This window comes from Epinephelus moara, chromosome 22, assembly GCF_006386435.1.
Source record: "Epinephelus moara isolate mb chromosome 22, YSFRI_EMoa_1.0, whole genome shotgun sequence".
In the NCBI taxonomy this organism is placed as follows: domain Eukaryota; kingdom Metazoa; phylum Chordata; class Actinopteri; order Perciformes; family Serranidae; genus Epinephelus; species Epinephelus moara.
The window spans coordinates 35,490,887-35,517,413 of NC_065527.1; the positions used below are offsets into that span (position 1 = coordinate 35,490,887).

General features: G+C 40.5%; 1 protein-coding gene across 1 annotated transcript in view; it reads right to left on the bottom strand.

Annotated features, from left to right (window-relative positions):
- tpm3 (tropomyosin 3) overlaps nucleotides 1-26,527 on the bottom strand; it is a 62,426-nt gene that overhangs the window by 9,587 nt on the left and 26,312 nt on the right. Inside the window, exons 4-8 of the mRNA XM_050034017.1 lie at nucleotides 12,140-12,257; nucleotides 10,435-10,505; nucleotides 9,351-9,426; nucleotides 3,085-3,147; nucleotides 2,841-2,910 (exon numbers count right to left, since the gene is read on the bottom strand). Coding sequence (XP_049889974.1) covers nucleotides 2,841-2,910; nucleotides 3,085-3,147; nucleotides 9,351-9,426; nucleotides 10,435-10,505; nucleotides 12,140-12,257 — 398 coding nt within the window. The remainder of the gene's footprint in view (nucleotides 1-2,840; nucleotides 2,911-3,084; nucleotides 3,148-9,350; nucleotides 9,427-10,434; nucleotides 10,506-12,139; nucleotides 12,258-26,527) is intronic.

Sequence of the window (26,527 nt, forward strand, 5' to 3'; positions counted from 1 at the left end):
TTTATCCATATTTTACCCATATCTGACAGCACCCCCAGTTGTTGACTACACTCACATGATTGTTGAGGTCAAGAGCTCTCTATAACAGTTGGTCCCATGTCTGTACCCCCTTTTGTTGCTGAGTTATAAGCCCTCAAACATGCACTGAGGTCAAGGTTCAAAGGCGAATGGCTGAAAGCAGGAGCCATGTAGAATCTTCATACTGACATATGTTACTCTACAGGTTGAGACCTTTCCAATGATGTATTTGGTTTAGCTCTATGACAAAGTTTTGATTTTTTCATTTTATGAAAAACCAGCGGCCGCTGGTTCTGTGGAGCTGGCTTGGGGTCTGCTCTCCCCTGGTGGAGTGGAGGGTGGCCGGGTTGCCGCGGCGGCTGCCTCCCGATGCGGACACTCCATGTGATGGTGTTTCCTCCCTGGTTCTTCCGTGCTCAGCCTTATTTTTTTCTTCTTATTTATTTATTTATTAGTGGCGTTTCGATTCGGTTACGGCAGACAGATGGCAATCTGAAATGGAATGAAGCCCACACACGTCAGACAGTAGCTACAAAACAGTAGTGGAACACGCCCCATCGGCCCACAGCACAATGCTCTTAAAGCCCTACGCTATCAAAAGCTGGCAAAATACATTTATTTTATTTTATGACCTTGACATTAACCTGTCATATTGTTGAGTTATCAAGGACACTTCCGTGTTTTTGTGTGTATACAGGAATGTTAAAGATATCATTGAGGAAAACGAGGTTGACGTGACATTATTGAATCAGGGAATCCGTGTGTCCATCACGAAAAAGGATCCTAATTGACTTTACATTGGCATTGTTTTCCTTTGAGTGGTCGAATGTCTAGAAAGGCAAGGAGAGTCCCTTAAGCTTTTATCTAATTCAGTTAAATGAACCATTCAGGGAGGTTTTCCTGACCAGGATCCAGATAGTTCGAAACAAGCCTTGTCCTTCTCTGAGCCAATCTTAAACCAATCTTACAGTCAAAACTTTGCTCGGAGAGATGATTAGTTGTATAACAGTATGTAAAGGTGTTTATGTAAAATTTAACTGTATACATATCACCAGACATTGTGACATGTTTAATCTGCTTCAGTTTGTGCATTAACTTGTTTTCTACTGCCTCTCCATTCCCCATATATATCGCCATATGTTAAGCTGTTGAGAAAACTAGCGCTCAAACTTTATTTTATCATTTACACATCTTCATAACCAAACAGGAAGTGCCTCCTTCTTTGTCTGGTCTCCCTTTTAGCAACATTCCTTATCACATAGGTCCCTCTACTGGTCACCTCTGGTAATACACTTAAATAACTGCACAGCAACACATCCCCCTTTCTTTGAAGTTATGAACAACGAACAAAAGAAAACACTTGCCTTAACACACATGGATAATATCAGTGTTGTAATCAAAACTATCATCATCAAAATTACAACATTTTCTTTTTATATCATCATTTTTTTTATCTTCTCCAGCTTGTCTTTGTTGAACATTTCAACATGTTTTCAATTAACACCAAGCTCTTTTAGACAAATAAACACATTTCAAAACCACAAATCATATTTGTACCTTTTTAAAAAAAAAAAAAAACACATAACATTAGAACCTAAGAATCCAGTATACTGCTTTAAAGATCAAGTCTAACTGGTCTTTTGATCTGATGTTCAGATCTCCTCAATACAGGCGACTCTGTGGAAACATCACTTGTCTCCGCCTGCACATGCCCATCTGATTTTAACTCAGGCACCGTGTCTGCGTGTGACATAGCATCCTTTCCATCTGCATCACCACACAGCGTCTCTTGAAAAGTCTCTTTGGTTCTCAGAAGGTGTTGAAGGTTCCTTCTGAGCACATGTCCTTCCTCAGTTCTCACTTCATAGGACCTTGGTCCTACTTCCTAAAGAACAGTAGCTTTCCTGTTCCAAGCATCCTTGTCTTGGATTCTCACCACATCATTCTTTGCAAGTGGTCTGAGAGCTTTAGTCGACTAGTCGTAATGCTGTTTTTGTTTCCATTTCAGATTCTCCACTTTTGTCTGTATCGCCGGTCTCTGTTTAACCTCTGTGTAGCAGGGCAGGGTTGTGCATAACTTGCGACTCATCAAAAGTTCTGCTGGGGACAGACCACAGTCAAGGGGGCAGACCTGTAGCTCAGCAGAGCTAGATAAGGATCTGACTTACTGTCTGTGGCCTTCTTCAGAAGCTGCTTGATGATATGCACTCCCTTTTCAGCCTTGCCATTTGCCTGTGCATACTGGGGACTGGATGTGACATGGTGGAACCATATTGTTTTGCAAACTGCTGCCATTCTCTACAGTTATAACATGGACCATTTTCATTAACTACAGTCTCTGGTATTCCATGCCTAGCAAAGATGGACTTGACATGAGTGGTTACACTGTTGGCAGTTGCATTTGTGAGCAGAGCAATTTCTGGGAAGTTTGAATAATAATCAATTACTAACAAATAATCTTTCCCTTTTGCAATGAAACAAATCTTTTCCCACTTTCTTCCAAGGTGCAGTAGGAAGATCAGAAACCCTAACCCTAACCCTAATGTTGCGTTGTTATCCTAACCTAATGAGCCTCCTTGGATCACATTTGGCTCTGACCTCTCGAGGTGTGGACACAGGACCTCTAGGGGTGTCCTTGTCACAATTACATATACATGTCATTTGACCTGTCACTTTAGAAATGTTAATATGATATGTATGAAACAGACAAATGTAACACATCCGTGGTTTGCAGAAACGAACAATGCCAACATTTACTTTTGTCAACTGGGCTGTTTAAAGGGTGCACTTATGAGTAAAACTGTAGTCAATGTTCCACCAACCTTCCAGATCATCGATAGTCTTTTCCAGCTTGGCTACAGATCTCTCAGCAAACTCAGCTCGGGTCTCAGCCTGCGATGACAAAGAGCAAGTCTGATCAGATTGCATCTGAGGTAAACGAACTATAATACACGGAATAGGCAATGGTATGTCAACCTTTAGCATCTTACTGAAATCCTTTACAGTATAGGACAGGTTGTAAAGAAAAAAAACTATATCTTAAGGTCACCATTCGTTATTGCTCACCTCTTTCAGCTTGTCAGTGAGGATCTTGATCTCTTCCTCATACTTGTCCTCCTTTTGAGAGTACTGTGTTGAGAAACAACATAATTCAGATGCAAATCCATGTGAAAGCAATTTGGCATGCGCCTCATATCAACTTTTTGAAGAAAGAAGAAATTAATCCTCTTCTCCATTTATTTACTTCCGCTAGGATAAATTATTCAAAAACATAATGTATCTTTTCACTGTTATGCGGCTGACACAGAGATCTACCTCCCCTAGAGCCAAACATCAACAAACTAAGTGACCTCAATAACTGTCTTCATGACATCAAATCCTGGGTGACTGCAATTTTTTAGGGACCTCGGCTGAAGACAGAAAAATTTGATAAAAGGAAAAAAAAAATAACTCCAAAAGTGCCAAAATGGGCACTCTAGCGCCACCTAGACACACTAAAATGGCCGCTGTGGCCCGTAGGAATGTCATAGAAAGATCAAACCAAAACTGGCTTGTTCATCTCATCGAGACCTACAAAACACACACTGACACCCTGCCCTAAATCCAACAGGAAGTGAGCTAGTGCCTCTGAAAGTAACATGAACAAATGTGGAGAAATTGTCAGCTGTGAGCTAGAGCGGAGAGGGGTCTAAAATCGTCTACAACTTTTGTCTTTAACTGTCTACGTGAGCTGGAGACCGAAACGGCGTGAGTCCGAGGTCCTGCCCAACGCTGCTTGCAGCTTTAATTTTTTATTTTATTTGGAGAACAGCACTTGACCAGCATTATTTCTCTTCATCTTGGCCCATTGCCCCCCCCCCCCCCCCTTAAATTACATGTAAAAATTTGGAGTCATATTTGATTTGGAATTTAAATTTGACAAACAAATCAATCAAGTTGTAAAATTAAGTTTCATGCAGCTGCGCACCATCTTCAAACTCAGATCAATTTTTTGTACTTCTGACCTGGAGAAAGTCATCCACTCCTCCATATCCTCCCACCTCAATTATTGCAACTCATTAGTATTATGGTATTACTAAGTCTTGTTTATCCTTCAACAAGTCCAAAATGCAGCAGCAAGAGTTTTAACAATGTAAAAAAAAGGAAGCACATTACCTCCATTCTTGCCTCCCTATACCGGCTGCCTATTAGCTACAGAGTAGACTATATTTTAAGATTCTAATGTTTGTCTACAATGTGTTAAATAGCCTTGCCCCCTCTTACGTCACAGAGGTCCTCTCCCCATATCACAATGTGGCCTCTAGTTTCCCGGTGTGCCGCAGGGTGGCGACCCTCGCGCAGGGCTAGTTTCGAGCAGCGCAACCCGAGGCACGCTCAGTTTGGTAGTTTGGCAGACCGAGGTGCGCTGAGATGGGTGTGGCGGCGCAGCAGGGGGAGGTGTCGACAGATCCAGCTTGGCGCAGTGACATTTTCGTGCCAAAAGGCTTCACCGAAGGTGTGCTAAAAGCTCGCCAGCTGAAACCAGGTCTACTGTCAACGCAGGCGGAGCGCAGCCGGTGTAGTGGCAGTTTGGCTGACCGGTGGACAGTGGGCACCCGTCACCAAAACCTCACAGGCAGGTCTCTAGAATGTCAGGCACATTAACGATGCAATAAATACCCACAGAAACCACTATTCAATGCAACTATCTGCAATTAGCATATAAATGTATCTCTATATCGACTGTCCCGTCACATCTGATGTCAGATCAAAGGGGATTGGCACTGTTTGGCACGTTTGGCACGCGAAATGGAAACCCAACCTGATTTGATTAACACAGCTGCAAACTTATGAGTTCACATCCCTCTCAGCCATAACACAGCTGCAAACTTATGAGTTCACATCCCTCTCAGCCAACCACAAAAAGCCACAGCATCAGATAGGGAGTATATATTCAGCATCTGCCATCTTAGAAAAGTCAAAAGAAAATAAACAGAGTGAGACTGCGAGAGAGAAAGAGAGAGTGTGCGCGCACGAGAGAAACGCAACATTGATTTACAATTGTGGTGACCTCCTCCCAGGCTACCTTTGCATCATTAGCCCGTGGAGGTCTGCTCGCAGTTCCGTATATTCGGACACTGCGAGCTTGGACCTCCTGGACCAAAATATCAGTTTCCTCCTGGGAGTAGATTGGCCGTCTGACGCTGCTGCTCTCTTCTGCCATGGCGAATTGAGTAAACTCTCATTACGCCTCCGCGGGGCGCATTTAAGGGCGAGGAGAGGGGCTCATTTGATTGGTGTGATGTGAATCGGCTGTGTAAAACCCACTCCACGCCTTCTCTCCTCCCTCCTTCCGACTTGCGCAGGTAGGAGGGACGGAGGTGGGAAAGAGGAGTAGCTGCGCCAGCGCACACGGTGTGCCAAACTTGCAAAATCCGCCTGGCCACACCCAGTTGGCGAAGCGCAGGTGCGCTGCGCCTCCGCCTCGCCCGGTCTGCGAAACTAGAGGCCTGTGAGAGAACTGAGATCATCTGACCAAAGACTTCTGTCTGTCGCAACATCCAGGACTAAATATTATGGCAACAGGGCTTTCACTATTGCTGCCCCAAGATTTTGGAATTCTTTCAATTCTCCCCCACCACTGACATTTTCAAGAGTCATCTTAAAACACAGTTTTACTCACTCGACATTAATTGCACACAACGTGATTGTCATTGTTGCTGTTACTGTCACAATATGGTGACAGTATAAAAACAGCAAGGATACAGTTTTTGCTACAGGTGCAATAATAACGGTAATGATATGTTATCATTACTGTGTGTGTGCTGTAAGAGCACTTTGGATGAACTCAGTTTGTATTTAAAGTGCTATATAAATAAAGTTGACTTGACTTGACTTGACTTACAGTGCGCAGGCTAAGTAGTAAATAATGTGAAATTTCATCACAAAGAAGATAATTGCTGTGTGATCATCTTTGTTTTTCCTTTCAACAACTCTTTTTCTTTCTTATTGCTGTGTTGACACCACTCCTCCCTCTCTATCTCTTCAACCCGTTCTCACTCCCATCCAGTCAAATACTGATGCTTGGTCAGTTGCCCTTTGGTGTCAGATAATGATGCACTGAGACACCCTTTAGCTTCTGTAAGAAGTGTAAATAAAAGTGGGAGGGACAGTTGGTGGATGTGTCAAACAAATCAGGAGACTGCTGGTCCTGTCCAATGTGAAACCTTAAATCAACGCTGAGTTATTTTAAGAGCTTAGCGTAGTATGTCACGTATGTCATGTGACATAAAGCAGTTTACAGCACAAAAGTCAAGAACATACTTATTTTAACGTAACCATGACCACGTACTTATGTTGCCTAATCCTGAGGAAGTAAAGCTAAAGATGAAGTAAATCTATATTGGACATTTATTGTAAAATGAGACGGTATGCCTTTAACCAGCAGAAACGAGATTTCCTGTGGTAAAGAAGTTTATTTTGAAAAGACTCCTCCAGTTCAGCATTTTGGCTGTTACCATCTTATTTTTTTGGAGCCAGAAGTGACCATTTGGACATGAAGGTCGAGCTGTGGAGAGGCAAGGGGTGGATCCGACTCATAGAGTGTAGCAACACCTCACAGACAGCCTGCCACTTTAAGCCTTAATAAAATGTAAATGGTAGAGGTATATAAATATTCACCCCCTGTGCATTTGTCATGAAGGAGGACATTAGCTGTAGAGACCAAAACCTTTTTTTAATGCCAGGCTGTAAACATGTTTATTTTTCCTGTAAAGTTGGGCATTTTAACATAGAGGTCTATGGGGACTGACTGGCTTATAGAGCCAGCCTCAAATGGTCATTCAAAGAACTGCAATTTTTGGCACTTTGGTGTTTGCTTCATCTTACAGCCTTGGAGGGGTCTGTTGCGTGATTGAAACATCAACCAAGCATAATTAGCAACATTAAAATGTTAACGTGCACATAACAGACACAGGTAATGTTAGTGTTATATCTAACACCTTGGTAAGTTATTGTCAACACATTGTCCAGCCATTGTATTCATCAAACAGAGTATGATGAAAAACAACACACTTGCAAGTGGCATTGTAGAAACCAGCGCCAGAATGGGAAGACCCTGAGCCTTGTTGCCGGTGTGTTATGTATGTGCTATTGTCGGCTACTGATGATGTAACAAGTGGCATCCCATTTCCCAGGTTGAAGCAACTCTTACCTTTCTTGAATTTCACACCGCACTTAGAAAAAATTTGAACATCCACAACTCCCGCCTCCCTCCAAAGTCCCATCCCTCTCCTCCTGCAACTCCACCTCCCTCCAACGGCCTACTCCCCCTTCCTCCATTACGTCCCCATTACGTCTATGAAAGACGTAGGCGTTGGCAAGGTAACGTTAGATATACGGAAGAGGACAGTGAGTATAACATTACAAACGCAACCCCGGAGTTTTAAAACTCAGTCAGTGATGACTAATGAGTTTTAGAATAAGGTTACAGTTAACGTTAGATAGTAGCGTTAACATTAATAGTAAGTTGAAACGCACAAGGGAGATAACGTTAATGTTTCAGAGGCAATGCTACAGTAGGCTAATGTTAGCCATTAGCAACTGGCATGCGACATTTAGCATACTCCAAGCAAAAAGAAACAAAACATTTAAAAACAATTCGTGCAACATATGTGCATGTGTGTGGTTGTGCTGCTGCCGTGGTCCTGCCAGATGCCTCCTGCTGCTGCTGCCATCATTAGTCATTAGTCATACTTCTACTGTTATTATACACATATGACTATTGTCACACATGTATACTGCCAGATATTAATACATACTTTCAACATATTGTACCACAGTAGCCAGAACTATAACTATAATATTATTACTTTCAATAATGTTGTTGTAAGCTACTGTCATTACCTGCATCTCTCTCTCTCTCTCTCTCTCTGTCTCATTGTGTCATACGGATTACTGTTAATTTATTATGCTGATCTGTTCTGTACGACATCTATTGCACGTCTGTCCGTCCTGGAAGAGGGATCCCTCCTCAGTTGCTCTTCCTGAGGTTTCTACCGTTTTTTTTCCCCGTTAAAGGGGTTTTTTTGGGGAGTTTTTCCTTATCCGCTGCGAGGGTCATAAGGACAGAGGGATGTCGTATGCTGTAAAGCCCTGTGAGGCAAATTGTGATTTGTGATATTGGGCTTTATAAATAAAATTGATTGATTGATTGATTGATTGATATAAGAAAGAACATATAGTGCAATAGTAGTATGAAAAGGGTTGACATTTCACAGTCAAAAACTCCACATCCTGAGAGCAGAACTGTGAGATCCTCTTCACATCACAGCACCATAAATTGTTTGTGTATATTGCCTGAGCTTACCAGATGATGCAGCCTCCCCATCTGCTCTATGTAGTGTTAGCCCCGTTAGCTCAACACCGAAGTCTGATATGTTACTATTCATCCATGTCTCAGTGAACACAAGGACGCAGCAGTCCCTCACTCCTTGGTGATTGGATCTCCACAGTCAGATGTAATCCATTTTCGTGTCCAGCGAGTGGACGTTCGCCAGAAGGCCGCTGGGAAGAGCTGGTTTGATGGGATTAGGTCTTAGCTCTTAGCCTAGAGCTAACCCCTCCGCACTTCCTCTGCTCCTGTGTCTTGTCACAGCGCTGCCGGCGCCTCCCCGTCAGGACAGCTCCAGGCGAAACCACGGTCATCTCAGGGCTAGCTCGACGTAGCAGGCCAAGCTTGCTACACATCCTGAGCTCTCTTGGTTGTAGCGTTAGATCTCTGCAGCGGTTTCTAATGTCTGTTAGAAACTTGCAACTGTATTGCACTTAAGAATTTACTTATTGTTGCACCGTGTTCATAGTGGGGAGATGCTGCGCGAGCGGTTACATCAGTCGGAGGCCTCCACGTGGGGAAGACAGACAGGACAGGAGAAAACTCAGACCAATCATTGCATTCGGTCAGTGATTGGTCTGAGTTTTCTTAGAACCATATGAGAATGGTATAATGATGACTTTTTATTTCTGGTGGAATTGACTTACATTTTAGTGTGCCATCAGCTTATTAATAGCATTTTAACCTACACAAAGAAAAGTGTAAAATATCCAGAAAGGTAAGTGTTGCTTTAAGATATCAAACCTTACCCTTGTTGCTCTTTTCTGAAGGGCCACTACTCAGTTGAGGGCACTCCAAAACTAGGCGTAGGACCAAGGAAAGGGAATTGGGATTGGGCCAAGGATAGCTTTTCTTGTGTTTCTCCACTAATTTATTTAATTTAATTTGTTTCCTGTGTGTATTTGCAGAATAACTAAAGCATGCTGTGCCTGCTGGTCTGAGTACTATATCCTGGACCTACCTTCTCAGCCTGGGCCTCCAAAGACTTCAGGTTATTGGTGACGTTCTTCAGTTCCTCCTCCAGTTCAGCACATTTACTTGTTTAGTTTGGATTTCAAGGAAGAGAAGAGACAAAACACAGATGTCAATAAGAACATTAGATTAATTTAGAGTTGCACACAGGCCAAGATTGGCTGCTGGGAATAGCGGAAGTTTTTCCAGTGGCCTGGCCCACTAAATGGGCCACAGCTAAAAAGCTTTATTCTTTGGGAGTGCTGGGAAGGCATCACACATTGTCAAATGCTCCTGAAGCAGTCAGTCAAGCACAGAAAGGTTGGGAGCGCTTTAAAATGGGTTGTGGTGGAAAGAGGAGGAAGAGGGGAGCAGAGAGGGAGTGAGATAAAAGAAGAAAGGCTCTTGCAGATGATGCTTTGCTAAAATGAGAAATGAGCAAGAGAAGCCAAATACTTCAGACCACCCTTCAGGTGAGATATTTGAATTTATATATGAAATGATTATTAAATAGCAAATTATTTAATAAAGGGTTAGCTTGGATAGGGTAAAGGGTTAGTCCTTGTGTTGTCTCCCTTCTTCATGATATGTACCTTGGGTTTTATTTGATGCACATTGTACTAAGTAGCTGTTGGCTCCTTAGTTTTTGTGTTTAACATGCACTCAAATGCACCAGAATGCAGGAAAATAAGTATTTGAAGTAAAATATTCCTGATAGCAGACTTCCAGACCCCCTGCCTAAAAAGTGGTCTGACTGGGGCTATATTTCGCCCTATATTTCCTGCCCTGAAAGATTTTTTCCAGTCTGGCCCTGGTTGCACATTGTTTTAAAAAACAGTATGTTGCTGTATCTAAAATCAAACTGACCACACAAGCAGAAGTCAGCAAATACATTCTACTTTGTAAAAGGAGTTAGGATGTTGTGACACCTGACAGCTGAGAAGCTTGACTTTGTAACTCATCTTGCAATTTTTCTGGACATTCAGTTCTTATTCTTCCACCGAGTGATCTGGCCTTATTACTAAAAAGCACATAGAAAAGTCAAATCTCATAAGAAGACAATGGGTTGTAAGGTAAACGTTATAGATACTCACGCCTCAGCCAGCTCTGCCCTCTCCTCTGTACGCTCCAGTTCTCCTTCTACAATTACCAGCTTACGAGCCACCTGGGCAAATGGAATTTTATACATATGTATATTATAAGGTTTCATACATCACAGATATTAAAACATAATCAACTCCTTTATAGCCACAGTTAAATGTGCCTTCTTTACTTTTTTATGTGGACTGGTCAGTAAGAGTGCTGATCTCAGTGTCACTTAACATTTATCCATTGCACATATTATTGGCTTATTGTGAAGCAAGAACATTGGTTGTATGGCTATATTATTATTAATACTGCCATAATACATATAAAAATCACCATTGCAGCGGTACATATATGTTGAGCATCATTAGGAGCTTCTCACTCACGAGATACTGGGTACGGTTACATGATAGCTTCTCATTCAGAATGAAATAAATCTGAATGAAATCATTCGGAATTAAAGTTTTTCCAGGTAGTTTACATGAGAAATATTCATTCTGAATAAGGGTTTACATGGGAGATCAGTTTAATCGCCTTTATTCGGGTCTGCGCAAGGTTTGGGGCAGGGAAGGTTTCTGATTAGATAGGGGGCGGGGCGGATGTTACGTGTTTACGTTTACCGGAAGAAAACACTGTAGTCCTCGCTCCGGATAACAAGATGCTTGATGACGCCGTTCTTAGTGCCTTTTTCTGGCTTGTTTAGGTTATATTCTTGAAGCAGCAGTAACAACCTTGTTCTGCTAATGCTTAGTCTGTTGAGGAGAAGAGGTAGAAGGTCGAAGAAGGGAGATAGAAGACCATGCTTTGGCATATGGATACCGGTGAGTGCAACGAGTCCGACTGCTCTATCTCAGCCCGTTGCTATGCGCGCTATATACGTCATAGCGCCAGAAGGGCAAGGAAACGAGCATGCGCAGAAAGACCGGAATGAACTTAAAGAGGAAAGGTTCGCAGGTTAACTCATATCGCAGCGGTGCCTGGATAGTGTGACGTGTGTGGTTGTGCTGCTGCCGTGGTCCTGCCAGATGCCTCCTGCTGCTGCTGTTATCATTAGTCATACTTCTACTGTTATTATACACATATGATTATTATGACATATGTATACTATCAGATATTAATATATACTTTCAACATATTGTACCACAGTAGCCAGAATAATTATAATATTATTATTTTCATTAATGTTGTTGTAAGCTACTGTCATTACCGTCTGTCCTGCATCTCTCTCTGTCTCTGTCTCTCTCTCTGTCTCTCTTTCTGTCTCATTGTGTCATGCTGATCTGTTCTGTACGACATCTATTGCACGTCTGTCTCTCCTGGAAGAGGGATCCCTCCTCAGTTGCTCTTCCTGAGGTTTCTACCATTTTTTTCCCCCGTTAAAGGGGTTTTTTGGGGAGTTTTTCCTTATCCGCTGATGTCGTATGCTGTAAAGCCCTGTGACGCAAATTGTGATTTGTGATATTGGGCTTTATAAATAAAATTGAATTGAATTGAATGAGCGTTTACATGCACACAAAATTCTTTCATTCGGAATGACAAGCGGAATAAACCACCCCCTTTAATTGGATTTAATTTTCAATCGGAATGACCATTTTTGAATCAGAATAACCGTTTACATGACCACTTTTAATCGGAATGGCCTTTCATTCCGAATGAAAGTGGAGTTAAACTGTCCATGTAAACGCACTGACTATGATACTGCAGAAAACTCACCTCCTCATACTTGCGGTCAGCCTCCTCTGCAATGTGTTTAGCCTCCTTCAGCTGAATCTCCTGAAGCTCCATCTTCTCTTCATCTTTGAGAGCCCTGTTCTCAATCACCTTCATACCTCTGCACACACAAACAAAATTTTATTATTTTAATTAATATATTTCATAAAGCTAAGAAAAAAGTAAATTACAGACCAGACCAGTTCTTTCATAAACATCAGCTAATTATGAGGAAACCACATTTTTTTGGATTGGCTGATATAGTAGCAGTTTCTATATCAGCTTTAATTTCCACTATCTAGGGCCCACCAAAGGTTTTTTTTCCAAGCTGAAAATGCCAGGTGTTCCCAGGAAACGCCCAGCTGGGAGCGTTTGAGGTGCTATGTGCTTTCAACTGATAGATAGATAGATTTCAATCAGGAGAGACACGTTTTTATAGTAAAAAGAATATTTATTAACATGTGCACATAGGACTGCGAAATGTGAAAAGTCTTTGGCGATTAGACCCCGTAGAGATGGTATGATTTAAGGAGGGTGATGAATCCATAGTTGAATAGGGAACCACTGCGGGGTTGAGATGCTGATGGTGGTAGAGGTGGTGAAGATGAGATGAGAGGAAGATGAAGTGCTGGTGATCTGGATGAGTAGAAGAATGAGCCATTGTTGAGCTTGTCCTGGACTCTGGATACCATGGCTGGAGGTGAACGGGGTGGAGGAGGGCACGAAGATTCTGCCTAAAATGATGGCTGACAGCAGCAGAAGAGAGAGCAGATATAAAATTTTGCAGTGGCATCCTGATTGGCTAAGTGAACAACCATAAGAGTGAACAACCATAGTCAGCTAATTAGAGGAAGCAGTGGGAGTGGGATGGAGAGAGTTGTAAATGTTGTACAAAGTTGTACAAAGAAAGTCTTCCTGATTGAACTTATGCTGAGCTTCATTTCAATCAGGAGAGAAATGTTTTTTTCTAGTAAAAAGAATATTTGATAATATTTATTAACATGTGCACATAGGAATGCGAAATGTGAAAAGTCTTTGGCGATTAGACCCCATAGAGGTGGTATGTTTTAAGGAGGATGATGAATGCATAGTTGAGTAGGGAACCCCCCCAAAAGAAGAGTAAGAAGGGAGAGGGACAACCAACCAATTGACATGAGGTGATCTTTACCTTACCAGCAATAAATAAGTAAAGAGAAAATTATGGGGAGATGCGCAGCTAGAGAAACACGCATTAAGCAAAATGTGAAAGACTATGGAATGGATATCTGCATAGTTAAGTCTATGACAGAAATTAGCCCTGAATGAAATTAGTACAACTCTGATGAGAAATGTGTGGTAGCAATATGTCTGGAATGACAGCTAGGGAGCCACCAACAAGTAGATGATGATAGATGCAAAATAAGTGTTGAAAAGGAAAGCAGCAAGGAAATGTGTTGAGGTCTAACCACCAAATGATATAAAGCCAGAGATAAGTAAGCTGTGACAACAGAAATGATGGTGATATGCCAGAAAGGAAAGCTGAAAAGTCTGTGGTTCTGCAGACCATGGGTGTCTGTATGTTGAACATAATAAAAGGTCAACGAGGACAAACTAAAATGAAAGGTCATAAGACCAAACAGAAATTAAGGTCAGAAGACCAACTTAGATAAAATGTTAAAAAAAAAAAAAAAACCCATTAAGGTCCGGTGACCAATCATAAATTAACATTAGCAATTTTCAGCATGACAGCAACAGAAATTAAGGGTCTGATGACCAAACTGAAAATACCGTGACTGGTGCTGGGTCCTAGTGACCAGGGGTGTCTATATGTTGAACATAATAAAAGGTCAATGAGGACAAACTGAAATAAAAGGTCATAAGACCAAACAGAAATTAAGGTCAGAAGACCAACTTAAGTAAAAATGCAAAAGGAAGACAAAGGTCCGGCGACCAAACGTAAGTTAAAGGCAGCAATTTTCAGCATGACAGCAACAGAAAGGGTCTGATGACCAAACTGAAATGACCTTGACTCGTGCGAGGTCCTAGTGACCTGGGCATATATGTAGAATATAATAAAAGGTCAACGAGGACCAAACATAAATAAAAGGTCATAAGACCGAACAAAAACTAAGGTCATGAGAACAACTCAGATAAAATGGTGAAAGTAAAATAAGGTCCGGCGACCAAACAGAAATTAAAATCATCATTGACAAACAGAAATTATGATCCGATGACCGAAAAGAAATTACTACGTATGAGCATGAAGTCCCGTAGACCTTGGGTGCATAGACTGGGGTCCTAAAGACCATGTGAAGAACCAAAAAAATTAAGTGTTGCATGAGGTCCCGGAGACCTGGGGTGTTGGTGCATACAGCATGAGGTCCCACAGACCATGATGGAGCATTTGCATGAGGTCCCAAAGACCATGGGTGTTAGAGGATACAGCATGAGGTCCCACAGACCATGATAGAGCATTTGCATGAAGTCCCAAAGACCATGGGTGTTTGTGCATACAGCATGAGGTCCCACACACCGTGATTGTGCATTTGCGTGAGGTCCCGAAGGCCATATAAATGAGTGAGCACCATGATAAATGCAAGCAAATTAAAAAGAATTGAACTAATAGAATTATGTTAATTTATGTCCAACTTGAATAAATGAGTACAGCAGGATAGGTCCCAAGACTAGAAGAAAATAAATCAGCAAGAAAGAAATTGTGATAAGATAACCACAAGGACATAATCATGGGTGATGTATGATAGTGGACTATAAAGTGATAAAGGTGAGCAATTAGCAGACAAGCCAGTGTTAGTGAATGCAGCATATAGTTGGAGGACCATGGATGACTGTGCATACGACATGAGGTCCCACAGACCATGATGCAGCATTTGCATGAGGTCCCGAAGACCATGGGTGTTACAGCATATGGCATGAGGTCCCACGGACCATGATAGAGCATTTGCGTGAGGTCTCGAAGACCATGGGTGTTTGTGCATACAGCATGATGTCCCGAAGTCCATGTCAGTGACTCAGCAGCATGATAAATGCAAGCAAGGTAAAAAAAAAGAATTGAACTAATCGACTTGTGTTAATTTATGACCAACTTGAATAACTGAGTACAGCAGAATAGGTCCTAAGACGAGCAGATAATAAATCAGCAAGGCAGAAATTGTGATAAGATGACCAAGAGGACATAATCATGGGTGATGCATGATAGTGGATTATAAAGTGATAAAGAGGAGCAATTAGCAGACAGCCAGTGTTAGTGCATGCAGCATGTAGTTAGAGGACCATGGATGACTGTGCATATGGCATGAGATCATGTAGACCATGAGTGTTGTTGGAACATGTGACAAATGACAGCAGGCCAAACTGAACTGAGGCAGACAGAATTGGAATTATATAAACGTGTGCAAGGAAAAGAGGTCTGAACAGCAAGCATCGATGTGACAACCAAACAGAAATGGCAAATGGCAGATGCATGACTGACCACCGCCAGCTTCACTTACCAAGAAATAAGGGCACAGAAACTTGTTATATGAAACAGTGCTAATACTGGTCCATAACTGGCTCTCCCCAAAAACCCACAGTGGGTACTTTGCTAATCCGCTAATAGTAAAGAAAAATTCTGCCCTGGCAATTATTGTGGCAGTTGAGATTTATGATGATTGAGATCGGGTCGCCAATGGCCAGAACAGCTTGAAAAAGGTCAGATGGCCATGCTACTAGTTTTATTTGGTAGAAATGACTACGTTAAATGTTGCTGTTGACCCTGGCTTCATATGAGTAGAGGAGAGTCCGATGGCTGCTAGGCTAGTTTATACAATTTAGAATGCCATAGGCTTGTGCTAAAACATTAGCATGTAGTATTTGTAGGGAAAATGTGTCCAGTAGAAGACAGGTGCTTTGTCTGTGAGTGCTGCGAGTTATAGTGAAGCCGATTATGTAGTTGTGTTTGAAATTGTTGCTATTATGCCATGTTTAATGTGTTTCATACGGTGGCCGACAAGGACAAACGCGAAATACTGCAAATACAGAAACGCACTCCAAATAGAGAAATGCACTGCATATAAGAAAACAAATGCAAAGGAAAATGCTGCAAATACAGAAACATGCTGCAAATACAGAAACGCACTGCAAATAGAGAAACGCGCTGCATATGAGAAAACAAATGCAACGGGAAAATGCACTGCAAATACAGAAACGTGCTGCATATAAGAAAACAATTGCAAAGGGAAAATGCTGCAAATACAGAAACGTGCTGCATATACAGAAATGCACTGCAAATAGAGAAACGTGCTGCATATGAGAAAACAAATGCAACGGGAAAACGCTGCATATACAGAAACGTACTGCATATACTGAAACGCTCTGCAAATAAGAAAACAAATGCAAAAAGAAAACGCTGCATATACACTTATACAACGGAAATGCTCCAGGCCTCCAGGGGCAGTGCTGAGCTTCCACCCGAGAGACAGACGAGTGAGCGAGAAGAAGAAAGTTATGTTTGGAGGACAGTTGGAGGCAACACAGAAAAGTAGGTATTCTTTTTTATTTTTCTTTCTTTCTTGTTTTTCACATGTGGCCCTCATCTTTTATTGTATAATTAAAGTGAAGCTGATTTACACAGCTGACATCAGCGTGCTAGAGACTTTGCGTTCTACACAAGTAGTGTATCCGTAGTAGTAATGTTAGCTAATGTTACTGTAACTAACGTTACTTTCCAGGACACTCCAGGGATTTGATTGTATTTAACGTTAGTTTATTTGATTGGATACTTTATTGATCAGTGACGGGCTTTTGAATAAGAGGAAGGTGGAGAGAGGTGAAAGGGAGAGCAGAGAAGGTGTGTAAAAAGAAATGTAACGGGCAGAGGTGCAGAGGGCAAAAAGTTAAGTCGTGAAGAGATGACAACTCGATTGCAGGTAAATAACGATGAGAGCACAGGGAGATGATGGTAATCAGATAATAATATTGTTTAAATATTTAGGAAAACTAACTATCCACTGTATCTGACATAACCTCGCCGACCTTGCAAACTCTCCTTTCCCCCCCCCCCACAGATGTAACGTTACTGTCCATTCTGTGGCTCTACCGTGACAGCTTCCCCAGGCTTTTGTTGTGTGTGCGGCAAAAACATTAAATTTCTAGAACATGTGGCAAACAACCCACCAGAGGAGATGCCCACCACCAGCGCATCCTAATGCACAGCCAAGCACTTGTGCAGGTACATAGATCTGTAGTTGTAGTGCAGAAAAAATAAGCAGTTAGAAGACTGTTTAAGAGTTCAGTTGTGTTCTTGTACTCAAATGCATCTCGGTACTATCTTGCTTGCCTAATTCAGTTACAAGCATGTTAAATGTGTTTCAAAATAACTTGCAAAGGTCAATGATTAGACCTTTAGTGAGCTTAAAGGGGACCTGCTCATTTTCCAGTTTTATCCTCAGACTCCACTAGAGCTTTGCATGAATCTTAGTCTTTAAAAAAAACTTTTTTGTCTTGTACTGTACCTTTATGCAGCCCCTCAGTTCAGCCTTTTTCTGAAACTGTTTAAGCCACAAAAGCTATTTAGATCCCGATGAGCCCACTCTGTACTGCTCCTTTGCTTCTGGAGCAACGGAAACAAACTATAGAAACCATGTGCTTGTGAGCATATGAAATATAGAATATGTCGACTCGCGAGATGACATCAGCTGGCATTCAGAGCAATCTGAGGCTTGTGCTTTCTACTCACAGGGATTACTTCTACGTATGTTTACCCCATTATTTGGAATTTTGGCCATGTATAATATGAGCAGCCGATATTTTAACATTATATACATACATGTATATTATATATATGTGATGAGGAAAAATGCATGCAATGCAATGCAATGCAATGCATGACAAGTCCCCTTTAAAAAGAGTTAATAAAGGAGTAATGAATAAATAAAAGAGTAATTAATGTCTCATTCCTGTCTTTTCTTATTTTCATTGTAGCAGCAAGGTCTGGTGTAGAGTCCTTTCTTAAATTTAGGGAAATTAAAGAGTGGGATAGAAAGACATTCTTTTCAAAGACACGTCTTAAGTCTAAGAAGGAACAGAAAACAGTGAAGGTATGCTCACACAACAGTGACCATGTAGACTCATATAAAGTCAAATGACAGATTATATAGATGTGTTACATTTTATTGATTTCCATTTTCTTCTCTTTCTTTAGATGGAAATACTTTGGAATCAGATCCTCTTCTGTGGGGCTGTCCGATGCTGACCCTGACAAACAAAGGGAGAAAAACAACAACATTTTTCAGCAAGAACAGGCTGCAGCACATTATCCAGTCTGCAGAGAAGACCTTTAGCTGCAATCTGCCATCTCTTGTGGACCTGTAGCCTACACATTGGGCCTCATTCTGCAAACAAATTTAGAACTTCCTCAGACCATGCATATACACAAATTATGACAACCAGTCTTACAAAATATTGAAACTTGTAGTTGGGTCATCTATAGCAGTTCCGTGACCGTGGAGAGCGAAGGTTTGTTTCTCACTGGATTTGTCATCTATAAAGGTTAAAGAAAAAAATTAGCCGGGGTGCCCCTCACAAAAATGTGGGGAAATTTTGTGAGAGCCCTATATCCAAAATGGCTGCCGTCAGCCAAGCTGGAAATTTAATGGTTTTTAATGGTTTTGCCCACAGTGCTGCATAATACATGGTTTCTGGGACTATTTGGGTCAAGAAATTCATAAATGATGTAGATTTATTGATCTGACCTATTTTTGACCTTCAAATTCGAGATGGCCGCCAATTTTTGGCTCTTTAACCCTATGGGCCCCAGGCCTTTTTGGGGGTATTTTGCCTGCCTTTACTTTAAAGGTCATATCACAGTCATTCTAAAGGCTACATACACATGCTATATCTTGTTTTTTCCAGGACAATCTGGGCTAACCAGATTTGCCATCATTTCATGTCCTTCTATGTGCCTGTATTTTATATTAATTTTTATATCAATGAAAAAAACAAATCCGTGTTACTAAATTCTTACATTCTTACATGTATCGCACCATAGCAAGTTGGAAGTTGACATATTCTGCCATATATGAAGAGGGGAGACTCTCTGGAATCTGGCAATATTAAATAGTAAAGGCAGGCAAAATACCCCCAAAAAGGCCTAGGGCCCATAGGGTTAAAGAGCCAAAAATTGGCGGCCATCTTGAATTTGAAGGTCAAAAATAGGTCAAATCAATAAATCTACATCATTTATGAATTTCTTGACCCAAATAGTCCCAGAAACCATGTATTATGCAGCACTGTGGGCAAAACCATTAAAAACCATTAAATTTCCAGCTTGGCTGACGGCAGCCATTTTGGATATAGGGCTCTCATAAAATTTCCCCACATTTTTGTGAGGGGCACCCCGGCTAATTTTTTTCTTTAACCTTTATAGATGACAAATCCAGTGAGAAACGAACCTTCGCTCTCCACGGTCACGGAACTGCTATAGATGACCCAACTATTGCCTTTTAACTAAATGTAAAGCATATCAAAACCACATTCATTAAAAAAACTTTAATAGAAGTCTTGAAGTGTTTTTATAGTGGATTTATTTGATTTGATTTTCCTTGTTTTTAGGATTTTAATATAAACGTCATGATAATCTGTTTCCTATGTTAGGCTCCTTTGTTTCATTTTTATGAATGTATTGTGTAAGATTATTTATAATTATCATTGCTATTATTTATTATTATCATCATAATGATCGTTGGGTGAAAGTCCTTGCTGGATGTAATCACTTTCACCTTCATTTTTTTTATCCCACTTGTGCATATTTCCTATAATTGTGGTGAGCCTCTGATCTTGGATTATTGCAGCCCATGGAGTTTTTATTATAAGTAGCAAGTGTTTTTCTGTCCTCCTCCTCGGACTTGAGCAGTGCAGCGTTGTGTCCGCGGTACGTGGCGCTCAGCACTGATAGACAGCAGGCAAATCAGAGAAAACATTATTTCATGATTGTTTCACAGCGGTTCAGCTCTAAACACTAATAGATAATATTTAATTTTATATCCCAAAAACTAATATCAAATTATTTATGAGATGAGCTGTTAAAAGTCTGTAATGAATAAGTCTACAATAATCATGACCTCTGTATTATACATTAAAAAATGTTCAGAAAAGTAGGCCTCCGAACTGAAACCTGGGGTGTACTGGAAAGTAACGTTAGTTACAGTAACGTTAGCTAACATTACTACTACAGATACACTACTCGTGTAGAACTCAAAGTGTCTAGCACGCTGATGTCAGCGGTGTAAATCAGCTTCACTTTCATTATACAGTAAAAGATGAGGGCCACACGTGAAAAACAAGAAAGAAAGAAAAATAAAAAAGAATACATACCTTTCTGTGTTGCCTGTCCCAGCTCCAACGTTCCTCCAAACATAACTTTCTTCTTGCTCACACGTCTGTCTCTCAGGTGGAAGCTCAGCACTGCCCCAGGAGGCCTGGAGCACTTCCATTCTATGAGTGTATACGCAGCGTTTTCTTTTTGCATTTGTTTTCTTATTTGTAGTGTGTTTCTCTATTTGCAGTGCCTTTCTGTATTTGCATCGCGTTTGTCCTTGTCGGCCACCGTAGTTTTAGGTGTTTTTTGAATGAACTGCACTTACAGCACTCCATAAAACCTCGCCGCTTACTAGTGTTTTTGAGGAGTAACATTGTGCAGCTGCATGTTTTCAAATGGGAATAAGGTCCCAGTCTGCATTTCATTTTGAGCAGTCTGTTTTTTGTTTGTTTTTTTCTTTTAAATGCTTATGATATCACAAATATGGCTCGACTTGCAACTGAAAATACTGAGATAAATATGGTGTATCGCTAGGTATACTGCCCAATTAGATGCAACGGGTCTTTTATGATAAATGCCCTACCACAGTACTGGATAAGTGTCACAAAGAGGATTAGAGTTTACATAGGCATTCTGGAGAGTATACTGACCAGCTGTATTTCCCCTGTAGGCAGTGGACGAATGATGCTCTGGATCACTGCTATAAGGAATGGAACATCTATGGCGCAGTGATGCCATCCATATATGAGAGGGAGACCACACGGCCATTTCGCTGAGCTAAAAATGAGTTACCAACAACTATGCATGCCCTAAAAGGCTAACCCAGTCGTGCTTTTTTCATTTGAGAAACATCTCTAGAATCAGATTATTTATTTCTTTTAATGATCTTCAAAACATGATTCATGCTTTTATAACATCTTGTCTGGACTATTGTAATGCTGTGTTTACTGGGACAAAACTTGATTCAAAGGCTTCAGGGTGTCCAAAATGCTGCAGCCAGACTTTTAACTAGAGCATGAAAACATGATCACATCTCACCTATTTTAGCTTCCCTTCACTGGTTACCTGTACGTTTTAGAATTGTTAGCTTCCCTTCACTGGTTACCTGTACGTTTTAGAATTGATTTTAAAATTTTACTCTTGACTTTTAAGGCCCTGCATGGTTTGGCACCAAGCTACCTGGCTGAGCTTTTAATACGTTACTCACCAGCTCGTAGCTTGCAATCCTCTGACAAGGCCCTGTTAGTTATCCCTCGCTCTAGGCTAAGGACCAGGGGTGACAGGGCTTTTGCTGTGAGAGCTCCAACCTTTTGGAACAGCTTACCTGAGGAACTCAGACATGAAAATTCACTTCTTACTTTTAAATCAGCTCTCAAAACTTACTTTTATTGCATGGCCTTTGTTTAAATTGTTGACTCCTGATTGTGATTTTGCTTGATAATTGTTGTTTTGCTTGTTGATCGTTGCTTCTTTTAATTGTTTTATGTGTGAAGCACTTTGTAACAGTTGTTTTGAAAGGTGCTATATAAATAAAGTTATTATTATTATTATAGTTATTAATGTGCGAGACATCGGGAATGGTTAGGCTGATTAGAGGCTGCCCTACGGTCTACTCTACATGACACAGACTGAGGCACGTTCCGGGCACTGAGTCATGGATGACATCGTAGAATTAGTGAATCTGTGATGGATATAATTGCTCAAATGACATTAAGCTATTTACGACTGGGAACTGAGATTACCAGAACTGAGCGGTGTGTCATTACCACTGAATTGCAGTCGTGCAAACGTGACAATTATGAAACAGTGCGAGGGTTGAGAAAACAGCCCAGAGCCAGGACGGAGCTGCCATTGCGAGGACCTCTTCAATCAGTGGCGTATAAGAGAGCAAGCAGGATGATTGAGCACCAGCTGTTATGACAACGATGTGCCTGCATCCGGTCTCACACCACAAAGGACGGCTTCATGTGCAGGTCATGGATTGTTGAATTCTTGAGTTTATTGCTTGACGCTGACCAAAATATTCTGAGTTTACCTTTTTATTACTGTTTTTACGCACCGTTTATGCCTTCTTAGATGGTAGTGCGTGCATTTACTACATTCCTGTTTGCATACGTTTTTCTCATTAACGGGGGCCAGTGGCGCCATATAGGGGGGGAATGTAAGGACAATTCCAAGGGCCCCTGACTGACAGGGGCCCCAAAAATAGGTAAAAATGAATATAGAATTATTAAACCATCATCTTTAAGAATACTTTTTTTTTTTCAAATATAGTAATAAAATTAATGATCTCATTGTTTTTACTTGTTTTTGGCAGTAAAAGTTAAATATCCCCATTGACCAAAAAGTAAACATCCATATTGACTGACCACTCCCCTGTATCTGCATGAAATGGTTTGGTCCTGCCTTAGCTCACTGAGGGTGACGTGCCTAGTAGCAGTCAGCAGTTGCATTAGAATACTACTGTCATCATCATGCTATGTAGTACTAAAAGAAAATCTGGTTTTCAAAAAAGGAAAGAGGGAAAGGAGAGAGAGGAGAGGCAAAAGAAAGGGTGTCAGTATGTGACCCAGTTTTTCTCCAAGAAAGGTGGGTAGCCTATAGTCTGTGAGTGGTAGAAATGAAACTGTTAGCTTAATGTCCATAGTGAAATAAGCTAGCTACAGACTAGTGTTAGCCTACACTTCACTCCTTTCTAACCTACATTTAATCAGTGCAGGTAAATGTTTAGCAAGATATTCATATTAAATCAGTTGTCCCTGCCCCTTTTACCAGACTCAACAACAGATGAGTCAGAAGCAGCAGCCCTGTCTACACATAACTTTACCCCTCCCCGTCCCAATGAAGAAGGTGAGCAACATTGTGTTGAATGACATGCCAGTTAGCATCATTGCAGGGAGTCTGTGGGAATTTCTCTCTCTCTCTCTTGCTCTTTTTCACCATTACAAAAAAGAAAATGAAATATTTTTTAATGACAGAAATTCAAACAAATTATTTTTCCACATAATGATTATTATGAAACAAAAACAGCCCACAACTGTCTCTACTGGATGCTGGACAGTTGGAAACATTAAGTAGCCTAACTCACCCTGTATTAAAGTTAGAGGCAATATTAAAATAATCCAGTTAGATGCTTTCATTTAGATTGAATTTCAATTTCAACTTTATTTTCTTGTTGGCATATATGTGCAGCTAAGTAAAAAAACCCTGCTGTTTTCATTATTTTGAGATGATGATCTTAATTTATTTTGACTGAAAAGTTAACATATATTTAAGTTATTTTTTTAAGTCTTTCATTAATGTTAAGAGAATTTTCCATTTTGGGATTTTACAATAAAAAATACATTTGGACTGTAAAAGATGGCCTTTAGCACATTTGTTATGGTGGCTTTTAATCTTGCATCAAATAGTGAATTGCATACTGTATGCAGACTGCTGCATTTACAACTCACTAGCAGTAAATATTGTACTGGTAGTATTAAACTACAAGAAGCAAGACAGTTGCAAGCCTTCAAAGTTAGAGTTATGTAAAGCTTTTAATGGGTCAGTTAGGTCCTAGAGATGTGGTGACAACAGCTGCGCAGGAGGGCCCAATGTGATTTTTTTTCATCGGGCCCAAAATTCCTGGCGCTGCCCCTGACGGGGGCTGACTGATTTGAAGTATGTATGATTTATGTAGTATTTTCTTTTTTTGCAATAATGTTAGAATTTCTTTTATTATTGTTTACATGATTACCTATTTGTTAATGTGCATGTTAATCAACCATTATGGAGGGAGCCCAGGACGTGCCAATAACTGCTTCTGTATTACTGTGCATATGATAAATGACAACGCAGCAGGCAGATGGAGGTAGGATGACACTGTGATAGTGGTCGTGAGACTTTTCCTTGGGTAATATGAAGTCAAGCGAAGAGAGCCAAGAAATTCCCCCTCCGATGCCGCGTGAGATATACAGGCCCTGCTGCGAGGGGATTATGGGAGTAAAACAGGTAGAGTAAGAAATAAGAGGACACAAAATAAAAGGAAAATGTGTCAGTTTTTTTAATTGTTTATAGTTGTTGTTGTTGTTTATTTAGTTATTTATTTATTATTTTCATTTATTTATTCTATTTTCATTTTTGTTTTTTTAATTTACTCATCGAAACCTGTCTAGAAAAGGCAAGGCAAATTTATTTATAGCACATTTCAGACCCAAAGACAACCCAAAGTGCATTACATATTAGTCAGACAAGTTCATTGTAGACCAATCGCAGAGCAATCCAGGAAGGGCTTAAAAACTAGTAATACTAATTCAATTAGAAATTGATTTATGAATGCCGACATAACAATCTCAATTACTTTAGAGGGCTTCCAGCACACAACATCCCTCTGTCCTTGACTCACTTGAATGTGAACTCTGTTCATTCTGCTTTAAAGGAGCTATATGTAAGAAATCTAAAGCAAATAGTCGTAAAATCATCCTAATATGTCACAGAGACTAAGGAATAATGTTAATATAACATACTGATCTCACCGACAACAATAGTACAGCCAGAATATTCGCATTTAAAAAAAAAATTTACAGTCCGCAAATCATGTTTATGTTTTGAATTTGTGTTTTGGCCTGTTGCGCTACCCACCGCCGTCTACCAGTCACACAGTCAATAGAGTCTCAGCATCCGGGTTGCCAATTACAACTGAGCTACAATGGCTAACGGTGCGACTAAACCCAAACAACCTCGTTATGATTCCCAAAAACGCAGAGACAAAACTCAAGGCAAAGTGAGGGTCTATATAGGAGATGCTTTTGAACGGTGGAGACAGTTGAAAGCGGAGAAGAATTTGAAATCGGATATCGAAGTGGCTACTCTTCTCCTCGACAGGTAAGCTTTAGCTAAAGTTGGCTAACTACCATCATAGCTAATACTTTCAACTGTTATTCATTTTCGATCATACATTGTAGCCCATGTGCAGGTGGGTCATCGACCTGACTGATTTTTTTGAGAAACAAACGTTAGCAGCACAGCAAGCAGCATTAGCAGTGTCCCAGTACATAGCATTAGCAGCCGGCTCCTCCTCCGCTGTATCCCCACAGCAGCGTTAGCAGCAGAGAAGCCGGACTTGCTCGAAGGGGCGGCGGACACACACGGGCAGTATTTTGAATTTGAGTGCAGTAACCGTTTTGGTCACATTCTTACATACGCCACCTTTAACTATACACGAATGATCAATTATTGCCCACGTTATATTATTTATTCATACATTTATCTTTAATCCTGATTTTATTTTCAATATACATGCATACTTTTTTCCCATTTAAAACATTCATTTAATTACTTATTCATAGAGACTAGCAGTACGCTAAAACTCAGCAGATACATAGACATGCATGCAAACCACACTAAGTTTCCTAAAAGTAGAGGAAGTTAATTAGTACGAGTATGTAAATAAGTGTGTTTTTAATTGTTTGTGCTAGATAATAGTATATTCTATGGCGGTCATCTATAAAACCCACACCAAAGAAATCGCTGAGGGGCTTTTAATTTGAAATGATACAGGAAGTGTGGTAAGATAACGGCATGATACGCATGAGAATTTATTTATTTTTATGAATGAAGACGAAGAGAACAACTTGTTTTGCTTGAAATAAGCAAATGCCATTGTGAAACAGAGGGCATAATATGCCTGCTTAATATGCTTACTTTGATGAAGCCCAATGTCTACCAGTGTTGGGAACGTTACTTTAAAAAAGTAATTAGTTATAGTTACTCGTTACTTTCCCCAAAAAGTAACTGAGTTATACTGAGTTACTGCACTGGAAAAGTAACTAATTACCTAGAAAAGTATCTCAAGTGTTACTTTTTTATAAAATGCTCATTTATGTCAAATTGCTTGGATAGACGTACAGTGGTGTGAAAAAGTGTTTGCCCCCTTCCTGATTTCTTACTTTTTTGCATGTTTTCCACACTTAAATGTTTCAGATCATCAAACAAATTTAAACATTAGTCAAAGATAACACAAGTAAACACAAAATGCAGTTTTTAAATGAAGGGTTTTATTAATGAGGAAGAAAAAAATCCAAAGCTACATGGCCCTGTGTGAAAAAGTGTTTGCCCCC